The sequence below is a fragment of the Chenopodium quinoa genome, unplaced genomic scaffold, assembly GCF_001683475.1.
Source record: "Chenopodium quinoa cultivar QQ74 unplaced genomic scaffold, ASM168347v1, whole genome shotgun sequence".
Classification (NCBI taxonomy): domain Eukaryota; kingdom Viridiplantae; phylum Streptophyta; class Magnoliopsida; order Caryophyllales; family Amaranthaceae; genus Chenopodium; species Chenopodium quinoa.
This window is the reverse complement of record NW_018742410.1, coordinates 1,426,611-1,445,299: the sequence shown is the minus strand read 5'-3', so window position 1 is coordinate 1,445,299 and position 18,689 is coordinate 1,426,611. Positions and strand designations below refer to the sequence as shown.

At 32.1% G+C, this 18,689-nt stretch overlaps 1 protein-coding gene, 1 long non-coding RNA gene and 1 other non-coding gene across 4 annotated transcripts; 1 reads left to right on the top strand and 2 right to left on the bottom strand.

Moving 5' to 3' along the window:
* Positions 1-300: 300 nt before the first annotated feature.
* Positions 301-2,430, bottom strand: LOC110705969 (CBL-interacting serine/threonine-protein kinase 25-like). The gene has a single exon (XM_021883897.1). The coding sequence runs from the start codon at positions 1,945-1,947 to the stop codon at positions 616-618; it is 1,332 nt and encodes a 443-aa protein (XP_021739589.1). The 5' UTR covers positions 1,948-2,430; the 3' UTR covers positions 301-615.
* A 75-nt stretch (positions 2,431-2,505) lies between these two features.
* TRNAK-UUU lies at positions 2,506-2,577 on the top strand. Its single transcript has one exon. It is a non-coding gene; the product is annotated as a tRNA-Lys (tRNA).
* Positions 2,578-10,130: 7,553 nt separating this feature from the next.
* Positions 10,131-18,125, bottom strand: LOC110705960. 2 transcript variants are annotated; one of them, XR_002508163.1, is made up of 5 exons: positions 16,848-18,125; positions 16,075-16,206; positions 13,063-13,237; positions 12,253-12,377; positions 10,131-12,149 (listed from the first exon to the last, which is right to left on the bottom strand). It is a non-coding gene; the product is annotated as an uncharacterized LOC110705960 (long non-coding RNA). The 2 variants fall into 2 exon arrangements; XR_002508160.1 differs by having other exon boundaries at positions 10,131-12,377.
* Positions 18,126-18,689: the final 564 nt, after the last annotated feature.

The following is an 18,689-nucleotide window of genomic DNA, read 5'->3' as shown; positions in this document are numbered from 1 at the left end:
CAAGTTGAATATAACAAGATCTCATGTTACTTTACTTTTTCCACTTATAAATCACAAAGTACGAACAAAAGAGTGTGTGAATAGTGTAAAATTCCAAACGTTGCGATTAAAAAAACGGAGGAGATATCCAATATCAAATTATCAATAGAGGTGTTTGAATTCTTTGAAATTGTGTTATTATGTCAAATGGGCTGGGTCAAAAGAGTATATAGACATTTTTGAAGTGTGTGCTTCAACAAATCTAGATATTAATTGCCTCTAGAGATCTTATAACATTCATAACAAAGATATACAAGAAAATCAAATAGTAGCTGATTAGCTGCGTAACATTATATATACATGACACTTTTAGGTGTCAAATACAAAGAATTAGGATTTCACTCAATGAACTAAATTAACTACACAAATCCAAACTCAAATGTAGCTTAAACAAAACATGTAGCTAGAATAATGGATAAATAAACATATATATAGTGGTCACTACGTCTGATAATTCAACATCACTCTTAATTTTTAATTCCCACAAAAAAATAAAGATTACGAAATAGGTAAAAGGGCTAAAGGCGGGTTTCAATCTTACAGATTATAGCTCCAAATCGTGTAGATTGTACATTTTCAAAGTTGTGGTTTCACAAACCAACACCAATTCCACCTAGGGAAAATATCACTCCCACCAGTATTCCTCCCATGAGACCAATCTCCTTGCCATTTCCAAGCTACATCCTTCATTGCCGGCCTCACTTGTTCCTCCATCAACTTCAAGTACTCGACAGGATCACCACCCCTCTTCGAGAACTCGACCACCTTAACCTCCGGCAATACCATAAACACTTCAACACTCACCACCAACCTCCCTCTCCTACCCACTTCTCCACCTTTCAACACCACCCTTGACTCCTTTTCTTTTCTTGCCTCATAATTCAACCCTTCTGCCATCTTCTCCACTTTCTTTAACACTTCTTTAGTCGAACACTTTGTCACGAACAACGACCCAAGTTTCCTCTTTTTATCCTCAAACAGTCCGGACAAGTCTAAACCCGAAGCCATACATAACATGAAGTCAAAGGCATTGAAAGAAGACTCAGGAGAGGAGCAAAACAAACTCGAATCACCTTCATATGATCCACTTAATCCTCTCCTAAACCAAGGACTTGTCATTATCTCCGATATCATTATTCTTTCCTTTGGATTCTTCACCAAAATCTTCTTAATCAAGTCCTTAACTTCCTCAGGAAACCCTAAGGAAAACTCATACTTACAAATCCTAATCTTCCTTAACATTTTCGTTCGACTTTCATCTTGGAAAGGTGGATAACCAGCAAGTATAGCATACAAAATCACCCCACATGACCAAATATCAGACAATTTCCCATCATATTTCTCCCCTCGAATGATCTCCGGCGCCATATAAGCAAATGCACCACAAGCAGTAGATAGTAGAGCATCAGAATTATTCTCTTCTTTCTCTCCAAGATAAGTAGCCAACCCAAAATCACAAATCTTCACATTTTCACCATTTGAGTCTACCATTATGTTTTCTAGCTTAAGGTCACGATGACAAACACCGCGACTATGACAAAAATCAACTGCAGTGATTACCTGTTGGAAGAACTTTCTAGCAATATTTTCGTCGAGTTTACCTCGCAAAACAATCTTAGTGTACAAGTCACCTCCTCCAACATACTCCATGACCAAGTATATTTTAGTCTTTGTTGCCATGACTTCCTTAAGCTCAACAATGTTCGGGTGCTTGACAAGCCTCATAACCGATATTTCCTTCTTGACTTGCTCAAACATACCATGCTTCTTCACTTCATCCTTGTTGATCGTCTTTATGGCAACTATTTCATCTGTTGTAATGTTTTTAGCCTTGTACACTTTTCCGAAATTTCCCTCACCTAATAGCTTTGATAACTGATATTTGCCAAAAAGAACCCTACCTTCCATATTGAAGTGAAATTGTGTATATTTATGTGACACTTTTTTGACATTAAAGCAGTGTGTCCTGTATCCAATGAAACAGGAACACCCTGATTTCCCCTGGGTTTTTTTTCGGGCTATGTGGAAAATTCAGAGAATATTTGATGAAAATTCATGAAATATTATTTGAGATTAATTTAATTATAGGAAGAATTCAATTGGAATACGAATCAACGGTTTGCTGTCTTTTAGCAATTATTTTATGGATTTAGTGTAAAGGGGTTTCAATCATATTACACTGTTTTCCTCTGTTGTTGTCATTTATTTTTATTTTACCTGTTTTTTTTTTTTTAAAAAAAAAGAATATCATTGGACAATTTAATTAACATTTTATGTGCTGTCAATTGTCAAGTAGATGATAGCTTGTAAGAATAAAAGTAATCTGTAAATTGAGTAGTGTTATCTAGTTTTTTATTTTTTTGACCGACAGAAATATGGTAAACTACGAGTATTTCGTAATTATTTGAGAAACAGATAAATAGCTTATATATAAGATTATTATGTTATGTTGCAACTTATTATTGAGCCGTCTTAGCTCAGTGGTAGACCGCGTGGCTTTTAACCACGTGGTCGTGGGTTCGATCCCCACAGACGGCGGTGAACTACTTTTATAATGATTTGATATAATTTCGTCATTTCGTGTCTTTGGAGACCACACTAATATAATCTCCGTATTAACTAAGATATAGAGTAGGACGTATGAAATCAGATACAAAAGTAGGTACAGGTAGAAAACAAGAGTGAGAATTAATGCCTACTCGTATAACTTTACTATTAGGGCATACAAATACGATAAACTATACAGATTAGTTGATAATTTTAGTTGGAAAATACTCGAATTTAATAACTCTTCCTCTCTCTAAAACCCTAGCCCCTCTCTCCTCTTTCCTTTCTCTAAACCCTAGGCTCCATTGTTGAATTTTAGAGGGGCTTCCATCGGTTTATACCGGTAGAAATCCCCAATCGTTGTTTTTGTGTGCTTTTTCTCTTGTTTTAGGTTTATAATAACTCCTCCTCTTCTAGGAGGAACATTTCTCCCTCGAAAAACAGGGTTTTTCTTCTTCTTTGGGAGGATTTGGCTCCTTCGAAAGACCGGGTTTTTCTTCTCTCTTTTGAGGGAGGATTTGCTTTTTTATTTCATGGATTGCTACAAAGTTGTTTCATGGGTAAAACTTTGTGCGGGATCGAAAAAGAGGTTAACCTTTCGATTACAATCTAACAAATCATACGAAAATTTTCTGCACGGCTACCACAGATCGATAGACCCCCTCGATGAAGAAGGATGTAAATCACAGCGATATGAAAGAAGGTATGAAGAATGTACGATATACAACAACAATCGTAGCTTTGCTTATGAATTTTTTTTATTTGATTCGATTATTATGTATTTGTTAAATCTAAATCTGCTTGTAGATGTCGTATGACTTTTATTTATGAATCAATTTTATTTCAAAAAAAAAAATACGATAAACTATACAAGTATATGTTATAAATATCCAATTAACTACTAGCTAGAAAAGCAAAAAGAGTATGAACATCATTACATTAACAAATAAAAATAATTAGTCTTACAAATCATGAAATTAACAAGAAAGTCTTACAAATCATGAAATTAAAAAGAAAGTCTTACAAAATACAAACCATAAAACAAACATAAAAAATGTTTAATAACATCAATCAACAAACATTGAAAATATGCCATGATATGTCTTGAGGTTAATGTAGCCTAATTTGCTGAAGTTAAAGAGTAGAATTTGAATTAAGGTATTAAGTCAATTACAAGTGGGCCGTGTAGTGATGCGGGCTTTATCTTCTTTGTCGGGCAATGTCATTCCACATCCAACTCCCTTGTTCAAGTTAAAGTTCTAGGCTTCTGACTTTCTTCTTTCTTTGCAATTGAAAACATTTTTTTTTTAGTTGTTTAGAGAGCCACAGGGGCGGGTGAGAATCGATCTCAAGATTTTCTAGAATCGGGAAGAAAGCTCTAACCACTTGAGCTATGAAAACTGTGATTTTGTTCTTAATTTATGGAAAAATAATTATAAAACCATGATACGTGGCATATTAATCAATATTAAATACGATGTTTTTATGGTCTACACAATTTTAATTTTGAGACATTATCTACTTTATTTAAATTTTGAAAAACATAACATGAAGTACAGTTTTATGATCCCTCTTATCTGGAGTATACATTCACTATTTTCTTTTCTTTCTCTTTTTTTTTTTTTTTTTCCTTCTTTCTTCTTCCTTCTTTTTGTTACACTCGCCTACCTTTATATTTCATCTATACTGTATTATTTAGGCCTTGTTTGGTTGCACCTATTTTATGTAGGCACTCAAAATTCTTAGGAATTACACTAATGGTGTGTTGTTTGGTTAAACAAAAAAGTGCAAAATGAAGGAAATACCGAATTAGAATTTCTAGGAATTTCAATTTCCCACATAATGTGGGAATTCATTTACCCACCTCCTCCTAGGTCATTCAAACTTTCTAGGAATTGTAATTTCTCTAATGCTAACCGAACAAACTAAAGCAATTTTCTAGGAATTTGAGGGACATAATTTCCCATAAATTGTAAATTACCATGGGAAGTTAATTCCCATCGTTTAAATAGAGAATCACAAATTTTAGGATGAGTTTTACTAACAGTAGGCATTATCATTTTGCTTATAGTTTCATATGATGCTATTACACTAATACTGTAAGCCGCTAAATAAGTTGTTCATTATTATATCATCAAAACCTGCAATAATAACAGTACAAAGTTGACATTACAGCATTTAATTACCACACATGAAAAGCAAAAAACATAACCCTATAGCAAAAGAAACCAGTTTATTCAAAACATGAAGTCCAGATTACTCGGTATAGCATCAATCATGTTGTAAACCACTCACATAAGCTAAGAGCTCAATTCAATTCCTACCTATACAACAATACTATTCCCTCCGTCACACAATACAAAGCCTATTTGAGTTTTTTTCATGAGAATTAAGGAAATTATAGATTACTTAAAACTAATGATTGAAAGTACATATGTGCATCAGTGCTTGTGGGTTAGAGAGAGATGGAGAAAGAAAAAGTAGTTGGAAACTATTGAAGAGAGAAAGAAAAAGTGTCGGGAATTGATGTCTAAAGACATAATTAGTACAAAAAGAAAAAGAAAAAATATAACTAAACTCATCAAAAAAAAAATGGTAATATTCTCAAAAAGTACTACCTTTAAATATAAATAGACTTTGTATTTTGGCTTACCCAATAAGGAATACAGGCTTTGTATATTGTAACGAAGGGAGTACTATACATAAGAAATGTGCCATAAACAATATTGACTAGACCTTTTTTTTTTTTTTTTTTTTTTTTTTTTTTGAATCATAAGGGCATTATAAATAGAGGGGCTAGGAGAGATTCAAACTTGTGACGTATTCTACACTAGCTCTCAATCTTATAATTTATAAAGATTTTTCAATATATCCTTTTCTTTCAAATGATAACCTAATACTCTTTCGAGAAAAATGAATTACATAGACTTTAAGTCGGAGCTAGGTAGAATAAATAAGTCAAACTTTAGTGTATGCTTTACTGTTTAAGTCTCTTTCCTTTCGAGTCATTTAATATTGCAACTTATATAAATCATAAAATTGGTCCTAAGCTATCTCAATCGTAAATAGTTTCACCCCCAAAAATAAATATGGAAAATTCTTTCCATTTTAAGTTGTTTGGGTGGCTGGTGTTTAAAGCTATTTAAAGGACCATGTCGGCACTCGGCAGTGTCCAACACTTGGATTCTTCAAGGTTTTAATGCATGTTTCAAATTTCAATCCAACACTTCGGCTCCCAAACAATAATATTTGAGACACTTATCTTACCAATTAGCTGTATAATTTATGTTTCCATTTTAGTGTCTCAATGTCCGAGTCTTTGCATGTAATGTCAGATGATTATAGGGACAAAAATAATTCATTGCTAAAAAGAGTAAGGGGTATAAGGAAAGAAAGAGAGAGAAAAGAAAGGCAAAAAGTAGGTTATGTTGTGATGTGTATGAAGGTCGTATTTTATTCACCTTTTATAAGATCTGATAAGATAAGTCAAAAAAAAAAATTCAAATAAATATAAGAGTTTATAAGGACTACCCAAGAAAATAAGTTCTTACAGTAGATGAATGTTAGATAGGTTTCTCTATATTAACATTACAATGTCCTTTAAAGATACCTGTGCTTTCGCTAAGTATTGGTACATATCCGTGCAATATGAACCAACACATATCATGGTAATTTTGTAAATAATACGAACTTTGTAAGTAAAGATATCATCAAGTAAATAAATATATAGCACCATTAGATAGTGTTATGGTAGTATAATACCTTCTGATGGTATAAATATGTCATATTATTGTTTTAGTACTGTAATATATATAGAGTTTTATGGACTAAGTAAATATCAAAAATACTAATAGTATACAAAATATACTAATTAAATTTAAAATTTTACAGAAAATGACCAAAACACCAGTATACAAAATATACTAATTAAATTTAAAATTTCACAGAAAATGACCAAAACACCTGTATTATCGTGTTGTATGATGCTCATACAACATGGATATATACCTTAATACCTAGACCGACTCATGTGCTTTTAGTATAGATTGAGTTTCAAATCAAATCATTGGTTCAGATGGTTTAGGTTTTAGGAAAATCAAACCCTTTCACCTCGAGTCTACCAAGTACTCATTTAGGACCACAAAACCTATAAAGTATAGGACACCATACAATTAATAAAGAAAAGAAACAACCCTTTTCTTGAAGGACCACGAAATATGATAAGAGCCTACAACCTAGAGAATTAAATTAAGATAAGCACACAGTTTCCTGTATTGAATATACTCGTATATGGACCATTATTATGTTTATGTTATTTATTTATGTGAATTGTTACCTTTGTTTTTTTAAGGTAATCCTATATGTAGTCTTTACGCTTATGAATAAGTATTTAGTATCTTTTCTATTATGGTATTAATTTAGGAATGCATGACCAAAGTACGCGTAAATCAGTGTAATTAATGTTATATTTTCATTTATTTTTTTCCGTTTTTAGCTCCTTATATGTAGCCCTTAGGGCTATGTATAGCATTTTCTTTTTTTTATAAAACAAAAAATTGATTTGAAATAGTTTATGCGTTTCTGACTGCTGATTGGCCTCTCAATATTACCGAAAGCCACCTTTGTAAAGTGCCATTGTACCTAAGACATGTCCCAAACATGCAGACAATTACTATTCACTCCTTTAATTAATTTTAATTATGATTAAGCAATCCATTTTTAAATTTAGCTAACCCTAATCAATTATCAATGCACTCACTTAAAAAGGTGACTCCTTTTGGCCCTCTCTTTCCACTAGACAAGGTCTCAGTTGACACCCCCTTGCTCTCCCATTTGCAATTGCAAGGGATAAAAATATATATATATATACTTGCTTGTATAAAAATATACGAAATACTTTTCAGTTTAGTGTATTTTCACATTGCTTTAATTCTCTTTTTAACCAAATTTTTATGTCTCCTTTGTGGTCTAAAGTTGAATCTTGAACCAAGGGCGATGGTAGATCGAATTAGGTTTCTGTGGACCACTTTGTCTTAATTTTATCGCCCAAAGGCTAATTGCATAATATTTCATCCAAAATGGTGATTAGATGGTAAGTATAGCTTAGCTTTCATTCCATGTAGGCAAGTATACCAAATAAGAAGAAACACATAATAATTGTTGGATCATTCCTTCCTTATTCACTAATCACTACTAATCTTAATTATGGTATTTTGAAAAGAAAAAAAAAAAAAAACCATCATAAATATTACTTGTACTAATATTTGACAAATTTAATTTTTCGAACATCAAAACTAGTAAGAGTATTTTTTGGATATCTACATATTCCATCTTTAATAGGGTACAAAGTAAAATATAATATAATATACTCCTTACAACTTTAATTTGAGGACCAAGCTAAGGCCACAACTTGGCTAAACCTGGTGATTAAGGGGTTGGTCCCCTACTTGCGAAGAGTATTAAACCGTAAATTAACTCTCACAAATCAACTTGGTTAAGGAGGTGATTAAGATGTACTTGTGCGCTCACCCACTAATGTCATGAAAAATTTGAGAGCAACAAATAAATTATTTCTATAGAAAATCTATACCTCTGTACTTCATACCTCTTGACTCGTGAGATAAGGCATCTTCCTTTTTTAATTCTTTCGCAAACAAAAGTTTCATAGCAATAACTCAATTTTGCTAAATACTTATTAGCTAATATGGAAAAAGTTGGTTTTAATAATCAACTTTCACCGATTTTCTTTAAATAATCCCAACTTTTGATTATTGTGGAATAATCCCAATCAACTTATATAGGTATCTTCCTAAAATAATTCGACGTGTAATTTTTGTTGCTTTTACTGATCCCTTTTGGGACTATTATATATGACAAAAATAAAAGTTCAAATTATTATAAGAAATACCTATATAAGTTGAGATTATTCCAAATTAATCAAAAGTTGGGATTATTTAAAGAAAATCGGTCAAAATTGTGATTATTAAAACCAACTTTTTCATATCTAAAACTTAACAATTTAAATTAGAAAGTCTTTACCAATCCCATATAAAATAAATTAAAACTACCTTATTTCCGATCAATAATATATAAAAAGAAATTTAAAAAAAAAATGAAAAGGGTAGGGCAAAAATGGAGGAGTGATAACAAGAAAGGGATATTTTTAAATTAAAAGAACAAACACTACTTTTCTTATCGTTAAAAAAAATAAAGCACTATTTAAAAAAAATTAGAAAATTAATAAAATATAAAATCATAGGAAGGGAGGGCAAAAATGGAAAAGTGATAAAAAAAAGGGGTAAAATAGTCTATCATAATTCATACTTCCTCCGTTTTTTTTAGTTGACATCATTTGATTTTTACACTATTCACAAATTACACTTTGACTAGCTTTTGTGATTTATAGCTACGATAAAACATAGTCATTTAGGAACTTATTTGGATCGTCTCAAGGTATATTTTATTAATATGCACTTTTTATAATTTTACAATATTGATAATTAGAGATATTTCTTTCAAAAAAAAAGATAATTAAAGATATTAATCGTTAAAATAATACATAAACAAGATTGATAATAGTTTAATCGTTAAAAGTTGGCAAAATTGATAATAGAAATGTATCAACTTAAAAAAAAACAAAGGTAATATTAAATACTGACTTTCCATTTTCATTTTTATATAGAGTATAGATATGGTGTGTTTATTGTATTAATTGTAAATATATACGACTCATGCATGTACCACCATATGCTTTACACAAGGGCATCCTCCTCGCTATTGACCAAGGCATAAAAACATACATATTGAAGGCAACAATGTCATGGTTATCAACTTAGTTAAAGGTTTATGGACAGCCCTGTGACATTGTTGCGGATATATATGTCCAGTTAATTTTGACATTAAAAAATAAATCAAAATTAGCCAAAAAAAAAATAGTATAATAGTAATTATTTTTAGAATGACTACCATATAATCATCCCTCAAAAGAAACCTCAATGTCAAGTTGCTAGATAAAAACCGTAGGTCATTCTCGGTGTTAGATTTTTTGAAACTCCTTAAATTGGAGTGTATTTTAATGATCTTTATTTATTTGGTTACAAACTTACAATAATACTAGTTCAATGTTAGAAACTTAATATGATCAGGTAGGAAATATTACATAAAAACATATCTTAAACCTATGATAAAGACTTATCGTTCTATATTCTCTATCAATCGGCTCAGAAATAATGGGCACGCAGAGCATCATGACACAACACAACACGGTCCATGGCCAAAAAAAATAAAAATGACATGAGTCGAGCACAAATCATACCATAGGTTAGAGGTTACCATGGCCTGGCATGACAGGCCCTTGGGCGTCGCCAATACACTATACATACATCAACTCAGCAAGACAAGAAAATTAAATACACACCTATCTTGATCTATAAGACTATATTCAATAATAGTTAGACGTGAATTGACCAATTAATTTGTCAAAATAACTATATGTTGTGTATCACCATAAACCACATGGACGACTAAGACTTGACAGCATTGAGTGTTCCATGACACATTTTATAATAGAGTAAAGTAACAGACTGTAAAACAAATAGTAGAGATAGCAGAATACTAGCTACATTTTATACTCCCAAAAAATAAAAAGATAGAACTGAAGATAATTCAAACCAAATTAAGTTTTACTTCACTTCCAGAAAACAAGGAGAGAAAAAAATGAGTGAAAAAGAAAGAAACTTGACCGTTTCTGGCACACACAATTTCTTCAAGTACACTGATGAAAACAACAAAATCCATCTGATATCTGGTTCTCACAGGTATGTGTACGGTGTACCCCTCCTTTAAGTCTCAAATTGTTTGAAGAAAAAGTGTGTCTAATGTCAATACAAGTTATTGGAGTTGTAAAGGTAAGTTCAATATATACAAAACAAACTCTTATTTTATATAAGAATCACACACAGTAAAGCAAAAGACATTACTATGAAAAAAAATTTAGCTCAACATAAAGAATAATTATGGGCAGAATTCAAATAGAACATTGTATTACTTATATATGAGCAGAATTCAAATATAATATACAGATCAAATCTAGACAGTTTCTAATTGCCTTGTACTATAAGAGAATACGAGCTGAGCTCAATCTAATATGTGTTTTCTATCTGAATGTTGGAGTCATAGATGAATGAAGAAGAAGAAGAAGAAGAAGAAGACACACTTAATAGAGCTACATTTTGAAGTTCCACCACATATTTAGCAACTAAGTGCTAGACCTTTATCGGTTTATCCTCTACTCGGTAGCCCCAGCTTGAGAGTTAGAAGACAAGATACAAAAGTGGCTAATTCAAGTTAGAAAAACAAATGATTTCTCGCTCTAGTGGGGATATCAACAACTAAAAGAAACAGTCAGATACATACTTCTAGTAAACTTACAATAGGCCAGGCAAATTTAAGAAGTCACAAATCACCCTAGCTAAAGAAAAACAACATTCCAATTGTGATCATTAGAATGGGCAATATTGACAAGTCGACCACTAAAAGAAATAGCTATAGTGCCTTATCCAGTATCCACTGCTTACGAAAAGATATGGTGTTGCACACACTAAAAGACCAAATTAAAATGGCACGATCGAAGCACGGCTCTCTTTACGCCATATATGTTACTTGAAACAACACCCAACCCAGCCAAGAAGATGACTTAACCCCACTAGTAGAAGGTAACGACCTAACACCAGCTAGTGGTGTAATGTTTTAATGTCCCATATCTTCACAAATAAAAGTCACCACACACAACAAATAGAATAAATAAATTAAATTAAAAAAAGCAGTATTAAAAAATACAAGGGCCCTTTTTCAGAAACAAAAAAAAAATACAAGGGCCCACTTTTTTATTAATAAATATTTAGGTTGGTTAGTTGGCAATGTTGCATGCCCACTAATTTTCTTTTTTTTTTTTTTTTTTGGATCAAGGTAGAGAAGATTATTAACCATCAAAATCAAGAAAACAATATACAACTACGTCTCAAGAAACATAGGAGACCAACTTCCACAATCAAATTTTGACCAAATAAAAAATTAAATAAAAAAAAACCTTATCTTATCCCTTCAATCGTAACAATATCCGGGAGAATATCCAACTAGAGTATGTCTATTTGGTAGGCTAGGGCAATCAATTTTAACGGGGCATCTTACCGATTTTAATGGAGCTATTAGTTTAAGGAACTGATGCTTTTTTACTTAATGGAATCTAATAGTGTGTTTTCCTAGCTAATTATCATATAATCAACTAATTTATCTTGAGCTCCAAGAGCCATCTCTACCATAAGATCTGTTGCAATCCCAATATTTAGGCAGGTTATAAAAACATAAGGCTTTGTCTCAATGGTCATTGTGTTTGTGGTTCGAGTAATTTAAAATACACAGTAAGTCTTACCATGGATCTATTTCATTGTGCATGATTCTGTTTCGAGTAATTTTAAAATCATAACACACTCTTTCATAGCAACAGAGAATATACCAAACAAGAACTTTGGGAGAATGAAAACCTCCTATTTGGTTAAGCAAACCTGCAAAAAGGACCAAATAGGTTAAGCAACAATAAGTTAAGCAGCCTGTAAAAAGAACCAAAACTCCTAGGTAATATTTATCCGGAGGTAAGGAGACTTAGACCTGTAATCAGGAGTCTCTAGCTTGCATAAGCTCATTTAACAACTAACAAGGCAATTGTGAAGAATAATAATACCATGTCAAAACCTTTTCTCACTTTCTGGAGGCATATATATCTAACACCCTTGCTGCATAATTCAATCAAAAGCAACATTAGGAATTTAAGATAAAGCTCTTATTAACCAATTTTAAGATAATGGAATGTGGAAGTCTAGCAAATTAAATGAAACAATGTTTGACTGAAATATTAAGGAAACAGAACCAAATTTACTTGGTCATGTCATAGCCTCATAGGGCATGGCCTTCAAACAAAAGGTGAGTAATCTGATCTATTTGTAAGCCAATAAGCCATGAATATAAACTACAGAAAGAGTCCGCTAACGGTAGTTCATAATAGTTATCGCCCTAATACATAATCATAGCTCGCAGGCAACGTGATCACTCATTTAGGAAAACAAAATTAAAAATGGATAACAAAGAAACTATCCAGATGGCACAATTTACGCAAACATCATGACTTGCAAAAACAGAAAAAGTTAACAGGATCTCAATGAGTAGTATACCAACAGTCATGCAGCCATATCATCAAAAATGAATAAATTTATGGGACGCCCTAACCATTGCTAAATGAATTGATTACACAGCATAATCAAAATCTTAGTGGCATAGTAGTGGAAATTAAGTATCTTAAGCTTTGTAATCCACTAATAAAGCACCAATAATAAAATAACAAAATGTGATCAAAGCAGTCACTTCCTTAAAAAGAACAATGTTGCACTATATTACTCGGACTCTTCATTTCACCTCACGTACCTGTGTCGGATCCTCGATACTCGGACATGGGTATGACACTCGGACACTTCACTTTTAGTTCAAAATCATAGAATTTTTTCACAAAATAGCTGAGTCGCACGCTTGGACACATACCTGTGTCGGACATGGGTACCTGAGTCCAAGCAACATAGATGGTGCAATAGTACAAGCGTACCTTCATTAAAGGGATACGAAATTTATTAGAATATGGAAGAAAGAGCACCTAGTCCCAAATGGCATATAGCTGTAGTAAGTTCAAAATAAAGAAGCAAAAACAAAACACGGAGTAGTAAACAAACATAGCTAAATTAATCATCCAATTATGATACAAAAATAGGGGGCTTAAAATACATTCCCAGAACACCATAAGAGAGGGAAGAATAAAAATTCATCCACCACCACATATTCTATTCATTGGCTCTCAAAAATAATGTCAAGTGGATACTAATTAAGAGTTGAAAAGGGGAAAGAACAGAAAGCACATAAAACTACGTCATGCCACTTCTATTTGCATTCTTTCACAATATAATCAGCCATTAAATCTCGCATTGCTAGGGAAACTTAGCTAAGGCCTAGCGGCTGATAGAAGCAACAAACTACATCCTTGTACATCAAACAGAAGAACTGCCAACTACAAACAGCCAATTGAACCAACAACCAGCAAAGCCGCATCTATATCTACTTCTCAGTATGAGCACCAACATGTTCTACTGAAAAAACCAATATTTTGTATTCGACAGCAAGACTAAATTCTTCATTCAACATATCATTGACTAAACTTTAACCTAAGGTTTAAAATTCCTAAGAATAAAGCCTTAAATTGTATACCTCACCAGAATACTGTAAGGATTGAGATCAAATTAGCCTCACAATACCACCATTCAAATTAACGAGCTATCAACATGACCAAAAGCCTAATCTATTTGAGCTAACACTTTCATCCAATAAGGCCTACACATAAACAATGAAGGCTCCCTAATACACAAAATAGGAAGCTTAATTATATTCACAGCTAGTTTTCATTCTAATATACCGCTACACCTTACAACTGTGTTAAATGATGCCATTATGAATAATGAAGCCTTTACCCACCATCCTTTTTTAAAAGCAAGCTAATTGTAGTTACTAACATATGCATTGGAGTTAGTTAGAACAAGATTACCTTTCAAATTTTCCTAAAACTTGCCCTTAAAGATGAAATGTTTGTCATCAATCCTTCCTCTAAGCACAAATGCAAATCTAAATTGTCAAATAAACACTAACTAACCAAACTTCTCCAAAATTGATTCCTAAGACTAATTTTCCTAAGACTAATGTTCTCCAAAATTTCAAGCCCTAGTCTATGTACTTTTAGAAGGTTATGGATAACCAATTGACAACCTCCAATTATGATAAATTCAATAAACTCCTGCCAGTTATCGATTTAAATAAAAAGGAAGGGAAGTTCATTCATCAAAGAAATCAATCTCCAATAATCTTGCATCATTATGCACAATTAAATTATCAAAGAAATCCATCACATAAATCTTTCAGCCTGAATAAATCTTATAAAAATCCAAAATGAGTTACAGGCTGAAATGAATGTCAATTAGCAGAAAAACACCTCAAAGGATCTGATCTGTATAAGGAAACAAATTTCTCATGACCTTCCCCACCAGTAAAAGAAAAGAGAAAAGAAGAATAAAAGGTTCTAAAGTAAACAGACAGCATAATCAGAATCCTTTTGTGATTTTCCTTTCTCTAATATAACAACATAAAGAGAAAACTTTCCTTAATTGTGTTCCTTTAAACTCTAAAAACAGCCTTCCTAAAATGTATCAAACCAAAATATTTTGCATACAATCATTTAAAGCTAAGGAAGCTTCAAAAGAAAGCACCTAATTAAGCACAAACCAAAAGTATAATATAGTATAAGGAATAAATAATATCATACTCATTCACCATTTATACTCTTTCTGTCCAGAATATTCACTATTCATGTATTAGCTTTGACCGTAATTTTTTACTAACATAATAAAAACATATTTTATCATAAAATATGTTGTTAATTAGGCATTAATATAAGTTTTATAATATAATTTTAAAAATAATTTTCATTAATATTTAATTATATAAATATAAAGTCAAACTAGTGCATTGGCATGTGTGCAAAGTTAATTGTATTAGACATTCTGGGACAGAGGGAGTACTAAAAGCTCTAAGTTTGATTTTACTCCTTGTGAGCTTGTTTTCTCAACTCTAAATTTACAACTCGGTCAAAAAATACTACTCCTTTTTATGTCTACCCTTGATTCCATCAAGCCCAATGACGTACTAAACAACAAGGTTGCTTGGAGAAAAAAAGGATGTTAATCAAACGAACATGGGAAAACAGCAATCCAATGATGGAGAGCACAAATAAGTTTTGTCTGTAGGAGTTTAGGAAGATAAAAAGGGTTGAAGGAAAGACCTGCCAAACATGATTTTGCTTAATAATATCAAAACTCTATATTGAATCGTTTATATATAGTTGCATGCAAATTTTCTAGTATATACTATGTATAATACTTTATACAGCTGTATGTTCAAGAAAAAAAATGAATCAAAGAATTTAAAATTTATACTTGTAGTATTTCAATACACCAAATATATTATACCAGTGTGTGTATATATATATATATATATATATATATATATATATATATATATATATATATATATATATATATATATATATATATATACACACACACACTGGTATAATATATGTGTTGTCTAGGAGAAAATGCTTCATCACAAAACATCTATACTACCTAATCAAACAAACTAGGTTATTCATTCAATCATTTAAATTAGCCAGCGTCAAATGAAGGCAGCTTATTTGATATAAATCTAAATAACAACAATAAACACATGACAATTAAGAGACAAAGAAAAAAATGCACCATCAGGCAAGCTGTAAAGTCTGGCCTATAACTATCAATCACATGAAGAATTACTAGTAGTAGAAAGAGTATGCCTATATCCACGTACCTGCTGAAGCAATTAGCACTCTTAAGGGCCACATAATTATATTCAAGTGTTCTCAAAATGATGTTCACCTTCATTTGTTTTCACATCAGCAAAAGAAAGGAGCTGAGGAATCGTCTTTGACAAGTACATTGTCTGCAAGAAATTAACACATGATTTTTTGTTAACCAATTAGTCCCGCTAATAGTGATTGGTAGTTGGAAAGCATGTCATGTCTTTCTTTCAATATACCAGATAGACAAACGCTAATAATTCCCCAAAATAATATCCAATCATCAAACAACCACAAGTTCATATGCAATAGTGCAAGTGGAAACTTTGGTCTATCACCACAACTAATGAGACACTAAATTAAGCTAGCTAGTTTTAAAAACAATAGAGCTGTCGAGTTTTAAATGCATGTTATATACACGACTCCAATCAAATTAAAGCACCACAGAGTTGATCAGATATCATATGATAATGACACACAGCAGCCGAAAGTGCAATACATAATCAACATTGGAAACAGTTAGGTAACGATAAGAATTTGGTTTTAAATTAGGAAAAGTCTGAGCCACAAGACAATCACCTCTCCCAAATGTAAAATACTCCACTAATAATTACATTTTAAACATTAGATAACTTCAAAATCTATTACTATCCACACATAAGATATAGCGCGATCAAAAAACAATTAACATTTGTAGCAATATATATTCATGAATTAATACATTGCTTAAATTCTAAATAAAAATAATAAAGAAGGAATTGTAGATTCTTGAATACATACATACCAATGATTCGATTCGAGTATGATTAATTCAATTTCTGGTGTTCCATATAAATGGTGAGCTGCAAATACGAACAAATTGTTGCAACAAACAAGTTGGAAGTGAGAGACAGATGATCATGTCAGCTTGTCCTCAAAAGAAGCCATGGATGGACTCAGACGAATCGACGGGTACCAACACGGGCACGGGCACGGCCGTGAACCAATGTACGGGGACCATAGAAACGATATGATCCATGCGCAACCAACAACATAGAAACGAATCAAGCAAAGAAAAAAAAAAAAACAAGGTAACCTAATAATGTGAATTAGGTAGGCTATATGAAGCTGATTAGCATGGTCCTGTACTGTATAAAGTGATTAGTTTAAAAATCCCACTCAAAAGTCACGCTATATATTGGAATTTGCAAAAATAGTTTTACTAAAACAACAAACTATTTTATCAAAATAAAAAATAAGGGAAAAGAAAAACATACCGATATAGTGTTATTAGTAATCAATAGTAATTTTTAGGATGAAGCTCTAACCACTTGAGCTATCCCTCACCCTCGTAATCGATAATAATGATGAGAAGGGTTAAGTTGCGTATGAACATATAATGGATAGGGGTTCGGGTGGGGTTGGAGTTGGAAGGGAAGCTGACAGAAAGAGCAGTGAGCACAAAAAAGGAATAGTATACCAATAATCTTCAACCCCAACTCTATGTTTCGATCTTTGGAAATTAAATGTATGATTTCTGGTGTTGGTTTGGGTTTGCTATGTATACCATTTCTGCCTTTCTGTGCTCACTCTCTTCTGTCAATTTCTCACTCCTCCCACCCATTTGTAAAAAAACGACTTACCAAATTGGGTAATATTTCAGTACCCACTGAATTTTTGCAAAAACAAGGGTTTCCTGTCTTTCTTTCAGATCTGCAACTGTACTAGTTTCCAGGTTTTTTATTTTCACATCTTTAGGGTTTTTCTTTTTTGGGTATTTGTGAAAATTCAACAACAAAAAAAGAAAATTAAAATCTCAGATTAAAATTTAGATACAAAGACATGCAGAAAAGAATCAAGGGGATAAAAATGTTAAATCGAACAGTGCGAAAACCGGGAATGCAAGAATTTTTTTTAAAAAAAAAAAAAAGACTCAAGAATCAGATACAATTTTTTTAAGAGAGAGAAAGGGAAAGAGATAAGTAAGTTGGTTGTGGGTTGTGTTGATGGGTTTGATTTAAGTTTTTGTTTAGGGGAGGTGTGTGTGTGTGTGTGGTGGGGGGTTTAAGCTTATTATTTTAGAGGAGAGAAAAAGTAAAGATGTTTGTTTTTGTGGGTTGGAAATTTGGGATGTGGCCAAACTGGGCATGTGGATATGTGTGGGTCTTCTCTTTATGTTCCTTGTCATTTCTTTATTTATTTATTTTTTTTGTTTTTTTGGTTTTTTGGTTGGAGAAGACTCAAGATTTTAAACTTATATATGAGGTCAATGGTAATAGATGAACGTTTTGGTTTACATGTTTCTTACTTTAACTTTATTACTTTGATTTTTAGAGGCTGGGGATTTTTATTATACATACAGTCATACTCGTATAGACATGGATCTATACACTTCAAACCTTAAATCATGTTATGCTCATTGATCATATACATACAGTCATACTCGTATAGACATGGATCTATACAGTCATACTAATTCATGTTATGCTCATTGATCATATCGTCTTAGCCTTAAATCCTCCCATTTACTCCAAGTGTTAAGGCTTGAATGCCACTCATTTGAATAGATTATAAATGGTCATTGTAAAGGATGGTCTTGTTATTCATTACACTCCTTTTAATACATTATTGATGGTGATATCTATCT